This window comes from Saimiri boliviensis, chromosome 16, assembly GCF_048565385.1.
Source record: "Saimiri boliviensis isolate mSaiBol1 chromosome 16, mSaiBol1.pri, whole genome shotgun sequence".
In the NCBI taxonomy this organism is placed as follows: Eukaryota; Metazoa; Chordata; class Mammalia; order Primates; family Cebidae; genus Saimiri; species Saimiri boliviensis.
This window is the reverse complement of record NC_133464.1, coordinates 14,415,992-14,437,224: the sequence shown is the minus strand read 5'-3', so window position 1 is coordinate 14,437,224 and position 21,233 is coordinate 14,415,992. Positions and strand designations below refer to the sequence as shown.

The 21,233-nt window shown below is 38.5% G+C and overlaps 2 protein-coding genes across 9 annotated transcripts in view; one reads left to right on the top strand and one right to left on the bottom strand.

Moving 5' to 3' along the window:
- The window catches only part of UBAC2 (UBA domain containing 2), a 171,629-nt gene that overhangs the window by 75,253 nt on the left and 75,143 nt on the right, over positions 1–21,233 (top strand). The window lies entirely within an intron of this gene.
- GPR183 (G protein-coupled receptor 183) lies at positions 5,244–19,911 on the bottom strand. 4 transcript variants are annotated; one of them, XM_074387487.1, is made up of 2 exons: positions 16,399–19,911; positions 5,244–8,405 (listed from the first exon to the last, which is right to left on the bottom strand). In XM_074387487.1, the coding sequence occupies exon 2, from the start codon at positions 8,385–8,387 to the stop codon at positions 7,302–7,304; it is 1,086 nt and encodes a 361-aa protein (XP_074243588.1). In that variant the 5' UTR covers positions 8,388–8,405; positions 16,399–19,911; the 3' UTR covers positions 5,244–7,301. The 4 variants fall into 4 exon arrangements, with proteins under 4 accessions (XP_074243588.1, XP_074243589.1, XP_074243587.1 ...); XM_074387488.1 differs by having other exon boundaries at positions 16,583–19,911; XM_074387486.1 differs by having other exon boundaries at positions 5,244–16,666; positions 19,783–19,911.

The window sequence follows — 21,233 nt, the reverse complement described above, 5'->3', positions numbered from 1 at the left end:
TATCTCCTTTTTTTTTTTTTTTTTGAGAGAAAAGGTTTCACCATGTTGCCCAGTTGTCCAGGCTGATCTCAAACTCCCTGGGCTCAAGTGATCCTCCCGTCTCAGCCTCCCAAAGTGCTGGAATTATAGGCATGAGCCACCATGCCCAGACGTAACTGCTGTTCTTTTGACAAACCAATAACGTTCGACTTCAGGACCTTTTCCTTGCCCTTGCTCCCTTACTGGGGAAAACAATAGGCAATAATACATGAAATGGCACTTGCATATACTTTCATTGCTCTCTTGAATATATAATACATGATATGCTAAAATACCATATTGTTTGTATTTATTTTTATAGGCTAATATAGGCAGTAACCTTATATATTTTTACTATGTAGCTCCTGCCAAAAAACTCGGTATTTCATGCCAGGACTTGATGGGAAAATTGTGGAACTGCTGCCCTCAAGCAGAAAGAATATATCAAAATGTTACTTTTTTTAGATTAGGTCTCAAACCTTTGTAGCCTCCGTGTAGTTTCATTCTGACACACTTTTTTCTTCTTAAAATCTGCCTGGGAAAGGTCATTCTTATAAGATACAGAAACCAGAAATAAATGTTTCACACTCTGAGAAAACAGATAAAAGCCAATCAGAAAAGCACTTGAGTTCTTGTTTTGGATCAGTTGTGGTAGGTGTAGTGTGAAGCAGAAAGTAACATGGCTTCTGCTCTGGAGTAGTTTGCAGCTGAGTGGACAGAATGTCTGAGACCATTACTCACTACGAGAAGCAACACACTTAGCATCCATGCAGAGAACAGCTTTAAAATTTTTGAGGAAGAAGAATTCTTGAAACAAAAAGGAAATAGTGTATTGGCCTCTTAAACAGCTTCTTCTTTCTAACAACTACAGTGTTGGCCAAGATTTCTCTTGTTTGGATATGCATTATCAGAGACAAAGTAGGATAGCAGTCATATGCTGCTTTTTTATATGTGGAAAGAAATGGAAAAGCTAGTGGTGCTCCTCTTATACTCTCAAGAAAAGTTTCATTTTGGAAAATAAACTGACTCATTTAAATATCATTCTAGTTTCCAATTTCATGTATTTTCCATGACTAACATTTTAGTACCAAGCAAATATTAGTTATCTGTTGCTGCCTAACAAATTATGACATGCAATAATATCAACCTCTTATTCACCATACTCTAAAACTAAAAATCATACAGTCTCCTTAGCTAATATTTGATAACCTAGGGTCAACATATGTTTTTTAGAGCACTGTCTATATTTAAGGTGTCATGCCCAGCACTATCCAGCGTAGAAAGAAGAAAAAGCTAGTGTCTCTTCCCCAGTGGAGTTTATGTTTCATTTGAGGGATACAAGAATATTGCACATGACGTAATAGACCATAGGCTGTATGATAGCTGGCAGAGAGCTTGCCTATTATCTAACACTTACTTCCCTGACAAGACAGTTGAAGTCTAGAAAGGCTCAAAGACTGGACAAAGTGGGACAGAGGTGGGTTGGAGTCAGACAGAACTAGGTCACCCATCTTCAGGCCAGTGTCTCTGTGTTTTTTTCTTCCTTTGTTGTAAGATAATACACTTCTAAATTAAAACTATGTGGTATAACACTGTAAAAGCCAAACCAGTTGAGGAAAGGAAGATGGATGGCTTTGAGTAGTCTAAAAAGAATTAAGGGAGGTGGTGTGATGTGGATGTAAGTATAAACAAGAAGGAGAGGAAGCAGAAGAATCCCACCAGTGAGAACTGAACATTTATTTTGTACGCTGGACAGAAACAAAACCAACCAGATGAACTTGAAAGGCACATATTGGGCAATGGCGAGAAATGAGGTTGGAGGTACTTGAAAGTGTGGGAGAGGAACTTGGGCTTGATGTGGTAGATCATGGGGAACTGTTCTCAATCCCTGAGCGTGAAATGACACCATGAAAGTGGGATTAAGGAAGATTGTTTGTCAGGAGAACTGAATAGTGTCTGCATTTTTCTTTTCTTACACTCTGTGTATTGGTCTCTTTTTTTTTTTTTTTTTTGTTTCGTTCCAAGTAGGTTAAACACTGTATTAATCAGAATAGGTTAGCTTATTTGGCAGTCATGAAATAACCCTGAAATCACAGTGGCTCAATCCGTAATGTGTTTCTTGTTTGCACCTCTTGTCTAAGTACAGTTGGGTGGGGCATGGGGCAGGAGTTCTCACTTACTTTTTGGGGACTCAGGCTGACAAAGGCCACCATCTAGAATATTGCCGGTCGCTGTGGCCGAGGGGAATGTTGCTGTCTCATACCTCAGGCTGGAAGTGACACACACCTCTTTTGTCCCAACTCATTGGTCAGAAGTAGTCACATGCTCTTCCTCCGCACCCCCAAGGAACTGGAGGACATTTGGTGAGCAGTGCGTGCCTCCTTTGAGGCTTTCTGAGGACCTGGAACATGTATGTTTACTTGTTTAAGAGAGAAGATATGATGATGAAGAGTACAGACCCTGGAGCCAGACCCCAGAGTGTAGAGCCTGGCTCCCCCACTTGCTGACTGTGTGACCTTGGGCAAGTAACTCAGTCTCTCTGGAGCATAGTTTCATCATCTGGAAAGTGGGACTGAGAAATAGAACAAGCCTCACAGCATTCTTGTGAGATTTGAATGAGCACTTTGTATATGTAAAGCACGATGCTGTATAATTGTTAGCAAGTATTTATTGTTATTATTCATCATTTAATCTGCTGGCTTCTGGTACAGCATCCTAAAGGAGGGCTAAAGTTTCTGACTCATCAAGAGGCCTGGGGGAAAGAGGTTGTAATAATTCGAAGTGTGATGGCCATTGTCTGGACTAGGATGATGATAGTGGGCAAAGAAAAGATAGGCAAAACCGGCATGGTGGCTTACTCCTGTAATCCTAACACTTTGGGAGGCCAAGGCAGGTGGATCACTTAAGGCCAGGGGTTCAAGATCAGCCTAGCCAACATGGTGAAACCCTATTTCCACTAAATATGCAAATATTAGCTGAGTGCGGTGGTGGGCACCTGTGATCCCAGCTACTCAGAAAGCTGGGGCAGATGAATCCCTTGAACCCAGGAGGTTGCAGTGAGTGAAGAGATTGCACCACTGCATTCCAGTCTGGGTGACAGAGCTAGACTGTCTTACAAAAAAAAAAAGAAAGAAAGAAAGAAAGAAAAGATAGACAACGAGTGCGTGTAAGAGGAGAGTACCCAGGTAGGGATTTGTTCCCCACCTGAATCCCATGGTTGAGAGAAAATTATCAGGTGTGGGTGACAGAGACTGCAAGTAGTTTGCAGAGAAATTCAAGGGCTTAAGGGAAGAGGTGAACTGAATTCAAATGTGATGGGGAGATGTCCAAGGCACCAGAGGCCATAGGAAAGGTAGGAGTGGAGCCCAGGCTACAGATGGAACCTCTTAGTCAGTCAGCAAGTTTCAGTGAGTGGTGGCATGAATGCTCTAAATCAGGTCACAGGTTCTGGGGCCATAGAGTTTGGGGTTAAACTGACTCTGCCACACCATGTGTCCTTGCTGCTGTAGTTTCCTCATCAGCAAGATGGGGATGGTAGTCGTACCATCTCCTAAGGTAGTAAGGATTAAGTAAGATGATGCCTGTAGAGGACTTTGAAAGTGGCACGTAGTCAATGATTAGCAAGATCTTAATCGAATAGAATTTGGGGGCTGTCTTTTAGGCAATCAACTTTTCTGAGTTTAATAAAAACTTTCCATTGGCAGCAGTTCTGATGAGTACTCCTGTAGTCCTCCCTGGGTTCAGAAAAATGGCCTTGTCACCAGGTGACTTGTAATCCACATGCTTTTCATTTTCTCATTCTTTACCCAAATAGCCAGTGAGCAAATATTTTTAGCTATGCAGACAATAAGAAATTACAATGGGCTGAAAAGTGACCAAAATAGACCATTTTAAGGGCTAATTTAAGGTCAGTGTTTCCCCTTCTAAAATCGCATCTCACCTTATACTCATTGGTAGGAGCCACTGACTGCCCTTGTCTCTTGAAAGACATTATTTCTGTATTTAGAAAGAAATTATTTCTGTATTTAGTTTTAAATTGCCTTGTTGGCTAATTAGCGCTCTCCTTTAATGTGTCTAATTTAAATTACAGGATCTTCAAGGGTATATGCTCTATATTGTGTAACTGTCTACAGTTACACACATACTCTAGCATATGTAATTGAACATTTAGGATATTTCTTTTCATTGAGAATTAAGAATTTCACAGATATGTCAGTAGGGGCCTTAGCATCTTGTTAGTAATAGTATAAAACACACTATTCAGTTAGATTTCTGAGGACCTTCAGTGTTCCAGGTTCTGTGGCAATGCTGTGTCTATAACAGGAGAGGCACTTGCCCTCACCAAGCCCACAGCTTAGCCAAGTTTATAATCTATACCTATTGTTGGGTTATTTGTCCTATTTAAGGATTATGCAGTCTGCTGGCCTGTAATAAAGTAGTTGAGGCTTCCAACACCTTTTCAGTGGCCACATGATTGATTTGTCTTGTTTATGGCTATCATATGGAATTGGGGTTACATTCCTGATGCTGCCTTTAATTTATCAGGATGCCTCTTTTGAACTTAGGTTTCTTTGTAAAGTATGGGTCACACTGTATACTCAACCTGTTTCACAGGATTGTAGAAAGGAAGATGTTATATGATGTATGGACCATTTTATAAATTTTTGACCTCTTCACATATACATGATGCCATTTCTAAAATATCTGAGACTATTCTATTTATACTGTACTCTCACTGAATAGTCAATGCATTTACACTGATCCAAACTAAATAGCTATAATAAAGTCACCTTCTTTGTTCTGTAACAGAATATAACAATTATACAGCACTGCCGTGTTCTCCAAGTTGACCCCCTGGTTAGGGGAATGCTCCAGAAATAAATTTAAAGCTAACTAATAACAAGACAGTAAGAGGGTACCCACAGCCATGTATGAACTGTGGCTTGGTGAGTGGCACAGGCAGCCCTGAAGGGGAGTGATTAGCTAAATTTGATTGGAGTACCAACTTTTTTTTTTTTTTTTTTTTTTTGAGACGGAGTTTCGCCCTTGTTACCCAGGCTGGAGTGCAATGGCACGATCTCGGCTCACCGCAACCTCCGCCTCCTGGGTTCAAGCAATTCTCCTGCCTCAGCCTCCTGAGTAGCTGGGATTACAGGCACGCGCCACCATGCCCAGCTAATTTTTCGTATCTTTAGTAGAGACGGGGTTTCACCATGTTGACCAGGATGGTCTCGATCTCTCGACCTTGTGATCCACCCGCCTCGGCCTCCCAAAGTGCTGGGATTACAGGCTTGAGCCACCGCGCCCGGCTGGAGTACCAACTTTTAAGAAAACACTAGTTGGACATAGGATTAGAGTTTACCTTTTTGGAAGTATAGTTACTGATCACTAGATGAAATCATTTATATAGATTGGTGGTATAGTGGAGGGAGGAGGCAGAATACTGAACAGGTTAAAAAAATGTATTCTGTTGTCAGTTGTCATAGGTATTTACTCTTGTTTGCAGGATCTTAATAATTGACTCCATTAACCCAGAGAGAACTCTTGCCTACCCTAAGACAGTGTGTTGGCTCATACATTCCAGAAAGCGTCTCTACACCAATGCAGTCACAGAACCAGGGCTCCACACAGAAGCTCTGAAATGGAGGAAGCTCTCTTTTTGGTTTTTCTTTAGTAGTCTTCACAATGGTTCCTCTTTAGAGATCCCACTCAGATCTCTAAACCTAAGTGCTATCTTACATAAAATTTGTTTTTGCCCTTTCTTTTCCTTCACTTAGGAAAGTTCAGAGGTGGAGTGAAGGAAAGGCAGTAAGATTTGGACTTTCATCCATGTGGTCTCACCTGTCTGCATAAGATGTTACAAAGACCAGTGCCTATTTTTGACAGTGGCTTTAAAGTCAGGTGGCTGTTTGTGAAATTAATGTAAATCTGAACATATTAGTAAATGGTATTGAGTCAACCATGAAGATTACTCTTCTTAGAGGGTAAAAGTTGAGAATGAGTAAGACAGGAACTTTAAAGAAAATATTCTTAGGATATAAAGTCCAATAAAAATTTAAAGTGTAACAGAGTAGACCCTCTTTCTGTTAAAAAAATTAAACTATGACTCAGAATTAACATTTTTTTATTTGTCTGCCATTGTAAAACTTGGCATCATTCCCAGCAGAGAATACTGTATTGGGGAAGTTTTGGGGATAAAACAAATTTCAACTGGCAGACCAGTTGACTGCTTGGAAAGGTCATGCTATTCATACACAGATATTCATTTAAGCAAGTATGTAATATTGTAAAGAGTCCTAAGAATGCTTAATTTTGTAAGTTTGCATTTTACTCTCTATCATATTTAAGCAAGTAGCAACTATATTTTTCCCTGCTCATCATGCACCCCCCCCCTTTTACTCGTTAACTCAAACTATTGAAATTCAGATGCAGGGTACTAACAACTTGTGGGAAGAAAAGAGAAATGATCCCCTAGCAATCCCAAGGAAACCAATCATATATGCATGTCTTTTATTCTCAAGATGAATTTAGCGGATAGACCCTTCTCTCAATGGGTAACTCCATATAGTCTTTCACATTGCTAAGCAGAGGCCCTTAAAGACTATGCTGGCAGCTCCGGGAAAAGCTCAGTGCTTTTATTGCCTCAGTCATCACCATCGTCATTTATAATGTTGCAACTCAAAGTCTATCTATTGCCAGTTATCTTTTCCCTGTAACTCCCACTGATAGTTGACAGTGAGCATTGAGGGACAACTCATCATAACTTTGCAGCTTCCTGCTGTTTATTCCAAAAGAGTTCTTTAACAAAGTTTTATGACTCAGAACAAAAAACTGTTGTTATTGAGGGAATTAAATCTAACATTGAGAGAAATATTGATTTAAGAAATATGTTACAAAAAAAGTATGTTACAGTATTAACATCTGGCAACATAAAATCTATTCGGTCCTTTTTCTTTTGCCATTTGTTGGCAAGAAATATTAATAATTAATTTTTTATTAAAAAAACTTTTCACATTGAGAGTTATGCAGATAACCTCCTTTTGATATATTATTTCATTTACAAATAAAAATGAAGTATTTCTTTTCATTTTTATTTTGCTTTATATTGTTTGCTTTATGTTGTTCTCTTGAGCTTACTTCTGAGTTGGAGATGGGAAAAGTGCCCAATGAAAGAAATATAAAGAATCCTAATTTAAAGCCAAACAATTATTTTGGTTTATAAGAAAAGTCCGGCAAAGTTTGTTGTACAGTTTACTTCGCCATAAACCAAAATTTAATCCATTTTACTTTCCGTTTGAAGACTTGGAATGTATCATCATCTGCGTTTCTGTCATTTCACGGGAGTTTTCTTCAGGGGCTGACTTCACAGCACTAGAAATTGATACACTGACTTGTCGTTTTAGCATCTTCATAACCTTTCTCTTATACCCTTTACATGCGAAGAAATAGATAAAAGGGTCCATGCAGCAATTGAAGTTCATCAGGCATACTGTAAAGTGCAGAGAAATCTGGAACGAATGTCTTTGGCTACATTCCAGGAAATTAGAGAAATTAAGCTTCTTAATCATATGTTGAATAATTGCAACATGGTAAGGTGTGAAACAAAGAACAAACACAGCAATAATAAGAATAATTGTGTTGAGAGCCTTTTTGTTTACACCAGATTTCTCAGTGAGTGGGTTTTGTTTGGCAGTTTTAAAGAGTTTGCAGCAGATCTGAGAATAGCAGATGAGAATGATTATAAGTGGAAGTACGTATCCTATGAAACATGCCCCAAGCAGAATCCAGGGAAGAGAGTCTGTTTCTTCAAAGTTTGGATACTCCATGCATGTAATCCTTTCAGTTTCCTGCTTTGACATAGGGTTGATAAGGAGTGGGAGTGTCTGAGCAAATACTAGAATCCAAACAAATATGCACACGCCTTTTGCATGTTCAATCCTCTTTATCTTGTTGTAACGTAGAGGGTGTACCACAGCAATGAAACGGTCAATACTCAGGCAAGTCATAAAGTTCACACCTGCATATGTGTTGATGTAAAACACTAGCGCAGTTATCCTACACAAGGCATCTCCGATTCTCCAGTCAAAACCCATTGCATAATAGGCTATCCGTGTAGGCAAAGCAGTGGTAAAAAGTATATCAGAAATCACCAGATTTGTTGAATAGAGGGTGGTGGAGTTGATTTTTTTTCTGTTTTGAACAATGACGACCAAGGCTAGTAAGTTTCCCACAAGCCCAATGATGAAGACAAGACTGTAATGCAGAGGCATTACTATCCTGGCCGTGCTGTGATGTGCATAGAGGTCACAGTCATTTCCCTGAGGAGTTGTAGAGAGCGTAGTGAAATTGTTAGCCATTTGTATATCCATTGGTGGTGGTCAAGGTGTCTAGAAAAAGCCAAGAAGGGTCATTTAAGTAAAAGCGTATATATTCAGTTTGATTACTCATTAGTTTAAAAATTTTTTAATATATCCAAGTAATCCAAACTATCTTTTATATAAGTTTTAAATTTTCATGACTTGAAATTTTAAAAAATCTGTGATACATAATATGGTTACATATATGATAACAGAAAGAACAGAATAAAATTTATGCTTTTACTCTCACAATTTGCTGACTTTGTCAAAGCTCTGGCAAAGGAAACAGAACCATTTAAATAGGACAAATGCATTTTTGTGACAGAAGGGAATGCACTAACTTTTTAGGCAGAAATTCCCCGTCCCTTTTCTGAATCATTGTCTGGTTAAGTAAAGCACACCACATTTCAGACAGGCGTTAAACTTTGCTTTTAAATTGAATTTCAGTTGGACCTTTTTTTTTTTTTTTTAGCCAAATGCATATCACTGCCAGGAAATGAAATCAGTCACCACATTTATGTAGTGAAATATGAACTTACCACAGTGATCTGATTTGTGTTAACCTAAAAGTCTGAGAAATAAGCTTAGTCCATGTTAGGAACTGAAAGTTAAGATTTTCTTTTTAAGAAGAAGACGACGACGACCACAACAAACATGACTAAAATGACACACACACACACAAAAAAAAAAAAAAAAAAAGAAGAAAGATAAAATGAGAGAGAAAAAGACTTAAGTTACTTCAAGGGGAAATTATTCAATTTTAAAACTCTATCAATCTGCAAGTACTCCATGGATAAATGCAATCTACACTTCTATATTTGCGCATAGTAGCAAGCATCACACATTGTATTTTGTTTCCTGCTTTATTCACTGAACATCTTCATGTCAGTGCAATCTATGTATTTGTCATATGTGTAGATTTTGTATAAACATTTGATAGATATTCTACAGTCTTCCAGTATGTTGATGCATAATTTGCTTAGCTACTCTCTTGATAAACTTTTGGATTCTTTCCAATTCTTTTCTTGTTATAAATAATGTTAAGACAAAAATTTCAAGTCCTAAATTGAAAAATGGAAAACTCCTACAATAAAGCTTCATAGATGAGAGTAAACTTAAGAGCAAAGCATTAAGTCCTGTGTAATTATTTTTAGAAGGAAAATAATTCCTCTGAAAGAACTGTGTGTACATAAGTCTCATCTGGAAGTCACTAAAATTAAGAGGCACTTTCAACATATCTAGTGATGTTGCTACTGTATATTTAAGGAAAGAGACTATCCCTACCCTGATCAAAAACACTGTCTGCAAATCTGCTTCTCTCCCTGTGTATTAAATGAATTGGATCTCAGCTAACCATTCTAACAACCTTAAAACTTTGATGTTCATAGACACTGAGGGTTATCAGAGTATTGTGGTCATGCTGTGTTAGAAGTATGCATTCTGTACAGTGTTGATAGGTTAATCATTATAACCTAAATGGAAATGTAACCAAAAGCAGAAGAGAGCAAAAATGGAAATAAACATTTTATTATCCACTTGGAAAAAAGCAAAGAATGAGGAAGTGGAAAACACAAGAGGGTAGGGATGTATCATAACAAACTTAAATGGGTTGAGCTTGCCTATTACAGATCAGAGACTATCAGTTTAGATTTTAAAGAAATCCAGCTATATGCTGCTTAGAAGAGATTATAGCTCAAAATGATTGAGAAAGGTTGAAAATAAAGGCAAGGGAGAATACATGCCAGGCAAATCCCAACGAACCAAAAGGTAGAATGGCAATATTAACCTCAGAGAAAATAGAATTAAAGACAAATTCAATATTAATAGGAATACAGAGGGTTGCTACAGAGGTTAAAAAGAACAGTCTACAAAGAACATAAAAATAATCATGAAATTTGCATGTAACAGCAAAATTTGACAGAATTTAAAGGAGAAATTGGCAAATCCACAACCATAATGGGAGATCTTAACACATTTCTATTATAATGTGTTAGATAAAAAAGAAATTAAAGACTTAGGAGATTTACTCAACATGATTTAAAAGCTAACAGAACTTGTACTGAAGACACATGAGCATATCTGCAAATCTGGCCATGTGCTAGGTCACCAGAAGACTCAAAGCTTGCAGAAAATAATTATTTTCTGATCACATTGCTTGACTACAGTGCAGCCAAATTATAAACCAATGATAAAAAGATAAAGGGTAAGTTTGGAAATGAAAACAACTCATGAGTTAAAGAAGAAATCACAATGGAAATTTTGTCGATGCATAATTTGCTTAGCTTCTCCCTTGATAAATTTTTGGATTCTTTCCAATTCTTTTCTCATTATAAATAATGTTAAGACAGAAATTTCAAGTCCTAAACTGAAAAATGGAAAACTCCTACAATAAAGCTTCCTAGATGAGAGTAAACTTTGATAAAAGGAAGAGCAGAGCAGTAAATTCTGTGTTCTTCTAAAGAACTCATGGGTTAAAGAAGAAATCACAATGGAAATTTTAAAATGCTTTGAACTAAATGACAAAAGTACCACCTGTGCAAACTGTGGGATGCAGATAAGGCAATCTGAGGTAGATATAAAGCCTCGAATGCATTTATTTAAAAAAGAAAAGATTTAAAATAGATACGTTAAATATACAGTTGAAGAAGCAAGAAAAGAACAGTTTGTCCAAAGCAAGTAGAAGAAAATAATTGAGATAATTGCAGAAATTAATGAAATAGAAAACAGAAGACAAATATCAATTTTATATTTTACACAGGAAAAAAAATTGGAGTGATTCTTAGACAATCATAGGGATTGCACTGTGAAATAAAAGTAGGAAAAGCTTTTTCCATTTAGTTGGGAAAGGCTTTGTGTAAGAAGCAGCTTTTCAGGAGCTAAGACTACACACAGGAGAGGTGAAAATTCCAGGCAAGACTTACAGCTTTGGAATAGGCAGTGAGAACTAAGTTCAGTGAAAAATGTTTTCTTCCAAAAATGTGAATGTATATTTTTGAGTATTTCTAAGAAGATTGATGGGAAATGACTTTAAAATACATGACAGAAAAAAAATACTACTGTAGAGTCTACGAATCCTCCATATGAATAATTATTACTGTAGAAATTAGGAAAGTGACACTCAGGTAAGACTCAGAATGAGGTGCCATTGCTTGCCAGTTTGTATACAAATGCGTGTTTGACTGTATCACCAAATGAGATGCAGCATCTAGTAGAGCCAGAGATTGCAGAAGTTTCAGAACAAAGTTCAAAAATGTTTAACATAGTTTGCAAACAGTTCAAATATCCTTCATTAGGGGTTTAAATATTTTATGGCATAGCCATGCAGTGGAATACTGTGCAGCTACTGAAAATGGCAATAAAGATGCCTGTTTCTTGACTGGGAATTACGTTAAGTGAGGAAAGCAGATTGTATATACAACACACTTTTTTGGGGGGTGGGGAAGCAAATACACACACACACACACACACACATACACACAGATGTCTGCATAATTTTATATAAGTAATTTTGGGGCTTTCATATATTCTAGATTTTTAACACGAACATTTCATTCAAAATGTTCATTTCTATTCAGTTTATTGACTGAACAGAATAAATAGGTAAAAAAAAAAAATCAATGGAAAAACTTTTAGTTCAGCTCTTCTTGCAAAAACCTTGTCATCTGACATGCTGTTCAAAGCTTGCCCTTCAGTGTTCCTTTTTTCAGATTTCTGCATTAACTTACTAGGTGCCTACCTTTGCATTCTGTCATCATAAATAAACCTCACAACAGCCCTGTGAGCTGAGCATTGCTACCCTTAACTACTTCCCAGGTGATGAAACTGGGGGTCCCAGGGGGTTAAAGGCCATGCCGGATCCTTCTCTTTGATGACCTGGCTTCAGGTTTCCTCCTCTTTTCATCTTGCACTGGCAGCTGTTTCATGCTGCCTTTAAAGAACTTTGAGCTTGTTGTTTGAAAGTGGTCTAGACTCTAGGGGCCATCCTCACCTATATTCACGACATATGCACAACATGGCCCAGCTGCTCTAGAGCAAAGAGATGACTCCTTCTAAGGACAGGGGGTGCCCACTTCCAGGAGAGGTGCCTTCTCAAGTGGGAAACCACTTGTGGCCCTGCATCATTGAGCCCCAAGGGGTAGCCTGTTGAGAGTCCTTACTGACCACCATTGTGCTGGAGGTGGCAAAAGGCATTTTCAGAATGTGGACGTGTAAGTGGGATTGCTTGGAAATGATCTTAGCTAAAGGAAAATGCATGCTTTGGACATTTGGCTATTTAGTAACCTCTTGGAGGTGATTCCACTAGGTAGCTCTAATATGTTAATACTCTAATAAAGTTAATACTTCAGTTCTTGCTTATATTTATCCTGTGTTATTAATGCAGTAGTTTCAGCCAATTTTATGATTTCCAAATTGAGAGGGAAATCCTTTCATATGCATGACTGTTGTTTTTGCATTCTTGTATCAGCCAGTCCCAATTTGTTATAATCTTCCTCAGAGATACCACTTATCTTCCTTTAATCATCTTAAGGATTCCCTTCTAAAACTTGAATTAAGTCCTTTCTTTTATTCAGCAGAAAAATGACTTTTAGTGCCTCCATGTGCTAGATCCTGGCAATACAGAAATGGTACCTTTTTGTATTAGAGGGTCTAGTACTCAAGAGTGAATTTACAGCATTGAGCATGTGCTGTTATCTGAGTGAAGTGTTCCTCAGGAGTCTTTCACACGCATAGCAGTATATACATAGCAGTATTCTGCTCCAGTGTACCAGTGTCAATATTTGGATAGTAACATTATCTTTTAATCATTTTCAAGTAGAAAAATTATTTATTCTTAAATACATTTTAAGTATTTTACATTGTAATTATTATTAGGCAGCGGCTTCTGACATGTTATTTAAGATATGTATATATACAGTGAGGTACACCAGGAAGTATTATCATTTATCATATTGCCTACAGAAAAGCCCAAAGAAATGTTTGTTCTAAGTCTTTTTTTTTCTTTAAAACACTAATATCAGAATTATAGCTTCCTCATAATGCTTTCTATTGAAAGGTACACATGGCCCCTTAGCTGTCCTTCGTGCTACACACACTGAGGGACAGAAGTTGGGACGAAGCCTTTCCCTGGAGGGCACGGGTCATGACGCGCTGTAGGAAGCCTGGATCCTTATTCAGGTTCCATTTGTGGAACTGGGCTCTGGCAGCCTTCAGGGCTCCTCTGGCTCCTGCTGGAAGCCACCTGGAAGCTGTCTATGCCATTCTCTTATTTTTATTAGTAAACAAAGGAGAAAATCCGTTTTGCCTCTGTCATGCAGTATTTGGTCTTTTTAACTTCACTGTTATCCTAATGTGTGTAAAACCATAAGTTTCTTCCTCAGCAAAATATCTTCCGAAGTATTTTTACTTAGGCTTTGGGAAGTGAGCCTGTGTGTGTTTTTCTCTAGAATTTATTTCATTGCTAATAGAGTTGCTAACACTTCTTGAGATATTATCATCTCATATTTGCATAACCGGACATGTTGACATGAACTGATAGGTTCTGTCTAGCCACAAAAGGAAAAAAAAAAAAAAGCCCCCCTGCCCAAAACTCATTTATTTAGCATCTAAGAAAATTGTCTAAGCTCTAATGTAGTTTGCACTCTGGAAGTGTTTACCCTAAATACCAACTCGAAGGGATTTGTGATTTTTCAGAGAGGACATGTACCTTGCGTGATTCTAATTTACTTGCTCAAGTAATTAAAGTGTTTTCTCAGCCTTTAGTTTGGACATAAACAGAACAAAACCTATACCATATTCAGGAATTTATTTGGTGCTAAAATAATAGCTTTCGTATTTTGCTGAAATGTCACCTTTGCCCCCTAATAGTTATTTATTTTAATAATCATCAGCACCTTGAATGAAAAGGGGCTAACTTAGGAATTCTGTTTAAATGTAGCCACTAGCAATTACTGGAATGGATCAAGTTGTGCTGAGATGATCATCAATTGGAGGTGACTTCTCTGTAGGTCACATCTGCTCTAAGCCCAGCTTATACAGAGAGGTGACCTGAATCAAAGTGCCCACAGTGGATGTACCAAAGAGGAACTTCTAGAAGCTCACTTTCAAAAACAGCCAGGGGAGCCACCCAGGTGGGGCCACACAGATACTAAATATATATGTATGTATATTGTTAAATAATGAGTGCTGTTTGAACTGATTCTTTCTCTGATACACTGTCCTTTGGCCACTTTGAGGAAAGGTTAAGACTGAGGAAACATTTCTGGAGTAGGGAAGAATAAAATCATTGGAAAAGAAGGGGAAGATGAAAGCTCAGGGTTAATTGAAATTACAAGGATATGGTTCTACTGAAGAGATGAAAGCTCAGGGTTAATTGAAATTACAAGGATATGGTTCTACTGAAGAAATAAAGACAAGCACGAATGTATCGGGACGGCGGGTGCTGGGGCTGTTTCAGCTCCCTTGAGAATAAACCTGCTCTAGGGAAGAAAGAACTAATTCATTACTTCTTCCTCTGGTTACCTGGTTTTATAAGTATTTGGCAATTATTAGAAAATGCCTCCTTATTCAAATAGGGACATCTAAATTTGGCCCAGTGTCACACATACTGGGTCCTAGCATTCACCTAGTGATTTTCCTCACCTCCTTTTAGTTGACTAAACAGCTGTCATCTGAGGTATTGTGGTGCCATTTGCCTGCAAAATGGACAGTGGGAAACGTGCATTCCTGGTGTGCAAGAGGAACTTGTGCTGCTGCGGAGCTGTGACCAGCACAGTCACAGACCTCAGTGCTTCACTGGTAAAGTCAGATAGTCCATTCTATTCATAATACGCTACTGACCAACTGCCACAGGAGTCAGTACATGCCTCTGTGGCCTGGTTAACTCTTTGTACACTGTAAGGTGACTTTTTCCCAGCCAACTTTGATTCCTAAATTGATAGCTATGTCTGTGTCTGTGATTCATTGTTTGGAAAGATTGAGATCAGTATTCCCTATATCCTTTTAAAAAATCACGCATGCTAGAGTGATGATAATCAGCATAGAATTGACTGTGGTCTCTCTGTTTGGGGACCTCCCCTGCCCCCTGAGGGGCTTGCTTTCTGGCTTAATGGAGTGTGACTAGCTGAGAGGCCTAGTAGGGGCAGCCTTACTGAGGAGCTCTGTGACCGGCCTGCCAACTCCATTACATAGCCTAGATCAGACCAGCTCCCAATAGGTCTGCAAAAGGCCATTCACAGGACCAAGTACAGAGAACTTCTTCAAGACAGAAAAAGACAGAGAAACTTCTTTAAGATAGAAAAAGTGTTTAGCAGTATGCTGTTTCCTTTTTGTGCTTTATATGTGTCCTGAACCCAGTGGGCTGCAGTGAAGACCCACTTCAGCTTCATAGACACATTCCTTGGAAATGATGGAAGGGTGCGTGAGCATGGGAATTCTTTGGTTGAACACCCACTTGCATATTGGGTTTCACATATTCCAGTTATTTTTCTTTCACCTTTCACTGGTCACTTACTCCCTCTGTGGCTTTTGGCAGCTTTAATATTGAAAAGTATGGAAGTTATTGAAGACAAAGATGACATACTTTTAGAGAACTAAGAAGCTAAGAATCCTACCATAATACTCATTTTAGTATTGAAAGTGTAAGAAAGTATAAGAAAGGTATTCTTTTAGTGTAAGAAATTTTAGTGTAAGACAGATATTCTGTGTTTCTATCTGGCATGATTTGTAGGATCCAACGTGGGAAAACTAACTGCATAATATAAAATGGCTCTTTATAATGAAGCTCTATGTCTTTATAATATTTATTCTCTGAGTCCTGAACGTTTCTGGAAATAATGTGTACCTTTTCTCTTTCAAGTTCAAGGAGTTTCGATCTTGTTTTTGTCTCTATTATCACATGGAAATTAGGGAGGAACTGGGTAAACCAGATTCCAGGTCAACTCAGTCATTCGCTCAGGCATCTTACTGGGGTGCCCAAGGCGCAGGGGTCATGAAGGCGTCCAGGACTCCATGTTTTCTCCCTCACCTGCTGCCTCTGGTCAGTGAGCAGTCCCTGTGCCTCAGCCCGTGCTCTGCCGCACATCCGTGTCTGTCTGCTTGTGTGCAATTCCCGCCGTTCTGCCCGCAGCCACTGCAGCGGCTTCCCAGCAGGCTCTCAAATAAGGCCCATCCAACCCCAGGCAAACCACAGGCTCTGTGTCATGACTCACAAGTTCCTTCATGATCTGAGGCTCCATTCCTTCTTCAGTGGGGTTGCTGGCCAGCTTCCCTCTGATCATGCTCTGGCTCCAGCCCTACAAAATCACTTGTAACCTTTGGGTGTTCCTTGTTCCCTAACAACTCTGCCCATTGACACTCTTCCCTCTGTCTGATGTCCCCCAGCCCCTGTTCTGTATCCTCAGCTTCTATTTTCCTCCGAGGCCTAGTTCCAAGTGTCCCAGGAGCTTTCCTGTTCTCCATCTTCTGAAAGGCAGTGTGGTTGTATTTGTGAAGGCACTGTGCTCTGTCATAGTGTCTATATCACTGATTTTCTTCCCTGTCTCCCATGAGCCTGTGAAGTACTCTGAGTGGGGACCCTGTGGTGTTAATTTCTTGTATCTCTAGGTGATATGTAATTGATATTCAAGAAATATCCCTTAGTTAAAGAATAGCAACATTCTAGTTTTCTTAATCCTCAAAGAAAGGTTCTTTATTACACTATAGTAAGCCCCTGATGAATAATAATCACCAAAATGGCTAAGCGCAGACTGTGTTCCAGGTACTGCCCTGGACACTCTATGTGTGTTTCCTCATTGAATCCTCTCAGAACTTTGACAAGTCCATTTACAGATGGTGAAATGGAGGCACCAGGGCACTTTAGTGACTAAAGACCTAGCTGTTAAGTGTCAGGATTCAGACCCAGGCAGTTTGGCTTAAGAAGTCACATTCAGTACAGTACATTTTATCTCTAGCTCCTATTTCCAACATGATCTGATATTATGGGTAGAAAACAAGTAAAATAGGAAGGCATCTCAAAACTTTAACGTACACTAACTCATGCTATCTGAACGAGAGAAACTAGGAGAACTGTGGGAAGGGAATGGGGGCAGGGGAGAAGAGATGCTGATTCAAATGAAGGAGTTTATTAATTTATGTGTAGCATATTTTAAAGTAAGTAACGGTTTTATAAATGGATTTAGATTTTACTATTTTAACAATATTTTAATAATAAAACAATTTGAAATTTCAATTGAAAAACAGATGGTGAATACCTAGAAGATGCTTTTATGCTGTTAATTTATTTTTTAAACTACTTTTCAGATATTTGCAGAGATTTAACAAAATATTTTTATTCTTCTCTTTGGGCTTCCAAAACACCACAGGAATCTATGTTACTTTCACAGCTTTCAGAGGATTCTCACATGTATTATCTCATTTTATATGATGCCCAGACTTCTTGGGAAGGTGATCAACTCCCTAGACCAGAGGATATCACGCATCCTCCACACAGGCCACATTCCAGGGCTGCCTCCCAACTCTAGCAGGCCTTAACTATAGCAGAGAAAAAGTATCCCTGTAAATGCCTTAATTAGATAGGAAGCTCCTTTAAATGTAAGCTTCTTAAGGATGATGACTTGATCTCATCCAACATTTTATTCCATGGAATGCTAGAGAACCAACCTACAGTAGGTATCTAGTAAATATCTATAGAATAAGTAAATAAATAAAGTCATATAGCAACCTGAGTTAATATTTATTTCATTAAGTGACTGGTCATGGTACTAATAATCTCTAGGAAGCCAGATAAAAGTAATTTATGCAAGAGATCATCACCATTGTCACTGATGTGATACATAAACATGTGAGTGAATACTTTGTGGAGCAGCGTATTCTTTGTGGTTTTAGTCCAATAGTGCAGTGAACCCCTAGAGAGAAAACATGGTAAAATACAAGAAATGTGGAGTCCCACCAGTAAGCACAGTTAGATGTGTGATCATCCATAGACTAAGGGCCTTTATTTATTTATTTAGACAGAGTCTCACTGTGTTGCCCAGGCTGGAGTGCAGTGGTGCAGTCTCGGCTGACTGCAACCTCCACCTCCCAGGTTCAAGGGCTTCTTCTGCCTCAGCCTCTCAACTAGCTGGGATTATAGGCAAGTGCCACCATGCCTGGCTAATTTTTATATTTTTAGTAGAGATGGGGTTTCACCATGTTTGGCAGGCTGGTCTCAAACTACTGACCTCAGGTGATCCTCCTGCCTCAGCCCAAAGTGCTGCAATTATAGGAATGAGCCACTGCGCCCAGCCAGATTCAGGGTCTTTATGTAAAATATCTATAATATATCTGTTGGATTCACCCTCTAGTACATTAGTGGCAGGAGGAATGGGAGAGGAATGATAGGAGACAGTTTTTTAGCACTTAACAATGAGAGGCAATATTGGTAGGACTTGGCAATTATAATACTCCCCATTTTACAGGTAAAGCAGCTGAAGCCAGAGATATTAGGTAACTTGTGTGGGGGCTACCCAGCTTGTAAATTACATTTGAGCCTGATTTCAGAGCCCTTGCTCTTACTACACTACATTGTACTCAGAGTGACACTAGAAAACCAAAATACCAACCCCCCCCCAACACACACACAAATACACACATGTACAACCCTCACCACCCTTTAAAGGAAGTCTCTTCACAGTTTCTATTTTGCCAAGAGTTTCTGTGTGTACCACCATTCCCAACCTGGACATAAATATTGCCAAATCACTGCACAGAATTCATTCTCATTTCTTCCCCAGGCACATGAAAGTTCTAGAAAAGTATGTTTAGTCTTATTTGCAGACTTTTTTTTTTTCACTTATCTAATTAGTAGGACTTAGCATTTAAAAAGCAAAGATTGGTACTCTTTGGTGGTGGGAGAATAAATTGGTAAAATGTTTTTGTAAACCAAAAAGTACCGTTTTATATCTAAAGCTTTAGAAAATATACTCTGCCCAAGGAATTCTACCACTGAGATTCTATCCTGAGAAATAATCTTATATTTCTAATAATTCCTATACTGTAGGAATACTCTATATTAAAATAACCTTGTTCCTTTTCCTTCATATTGTTACCCTAAAATATTGGCATTATTTGCATATTTTTGCTTGATATTGTTTTTTGTCATTGTGAGTTTACACAGAAGTACACGCAGTAAGCCCTATTTTTTAACAAAGATATTTCTGGTGGGACCTATCACTTTCACTCAGCTTTGTAAGAACTAACTAGACCTACCAGTTAGCAGAGACTCTAAACTTATCAGTATAATATTTGTTAGAAGTGATGATAGCTTGTTCTTAAATAGATTCTTTTCCTTTTTACCTTTTATCTTAAAACTTAGGCTTTTCAAGTTTTTCTTTAAAAAATTTGTTGAAAGAGCAAAAGATCTAGTACTTACATATCAGTGACTCGTTTGGGTCTCCGTGTAGTCGCTGTCAGTACTTGTCCAAACTGAAGTAAGTTAACCGTGGCATGTTGTTTTAAGAGTGGCTGGGCAGACATCCTTTTATGGTGGTGACTTTTTTTTCTGTCACCCTGTGACTGAGCATGTAATGAGCAGTTAGCCTCGTGTAAGTGTGTGCACTTTTTTTTTAAATGGGAAGTGAAATTTTTATAGTGATTAAAAAAAATGACTATCCAAAAGCCCCTTGGAATTTATGAATTGTTGATATCTGTGGAACTTTATAAATTTTTCTGTAAAGGTTTAAGTATCAAAAATTGTTTGAAAGAGACTGAAGCAATAAACCTTAACCATAAAAATGGACCATAGTTACTGATGATTTTATATTGACATTCTAGGTAAAAGTATGGCTTTTTTAAATGTGTTAAGGAAAACAGTGCCAGCGGTGACAGTGCTTTTTACCTGGAAACTTGGTAATCAGGGAGCAGTTTACGCATTCTGCCTTAATCCACAGCTTATGAGAAAGAAACAGGTTTCTGTGGTGTGGGGAAGAATGGCAGTCCAGGATGTGGAGTGGACAGGATTAGTCGCCATTTTCAGTCGAGAGACTGCCCGAGTCAGTGACTATGTGAGCATATAAATAACAGGGGAACAGTTGAAGGGAGGCCCATTATAGATGAAATCCACCCTCTTCAGCGCAGGATGAAAGAGACGTATGCCTTTCACCCTATAGTTTTAGTTGACTCAGTTTAAACAGCGTAACGTGTCTGTCAAAATGCAGTTTATTTGTAGGCTAAATTACCAAATATGTAGCGCTCAGATCAGGAGAGGTGATGTTTACATTTAGCCAGGACTGATCTGGCCATTCCCAGCCAGTTCTGGGTGCTGCATTTTACAAAAGGCATAGATGAGGTAGATTGCACCTGTGGCAGTGAGGAGCCTGGATAGCAGCTTTTAGGAGAACTGATTAAATAAGCTGGGGATGTGTAGGCTTTGCAGTCATAGGGTCATTATCCTCATGTGTGTGTAAACTCTCATAGGAAAGTTTTTAAATTGCTTATGTCAGTCTTCCTAACTCCAGAGACGAGCAGGAGAGCCAGTAAGAAGTTATTGGAGATAGTTTTCAGATCAAAACTAAATGAGAGTCATTCCTAAAAGTTGGGATTATTTTTTAAAATGGAGTATGCTGTTTCTTATTTAAATGCTTGTGTAAACTTGATGATTTTGAGGGATGATGTAGACAGAATTGAATCATTTGGTAGGAATTTGTAACTCTGTGACCTCAGAGGCCTTTCTGCTTCAGGTTTCTGTAAAAAGAGTCAAAAATAGCTTTCGCCTCCTACATATGTCATTAAGTTCTTCTAACCTTTAAAGTCCTGAGAGTACGGAGGAACTTTTGTTGTTCTTGTTGTTGTTGTTTGTTTATGTTTGAGACAGGGGCCTCACTC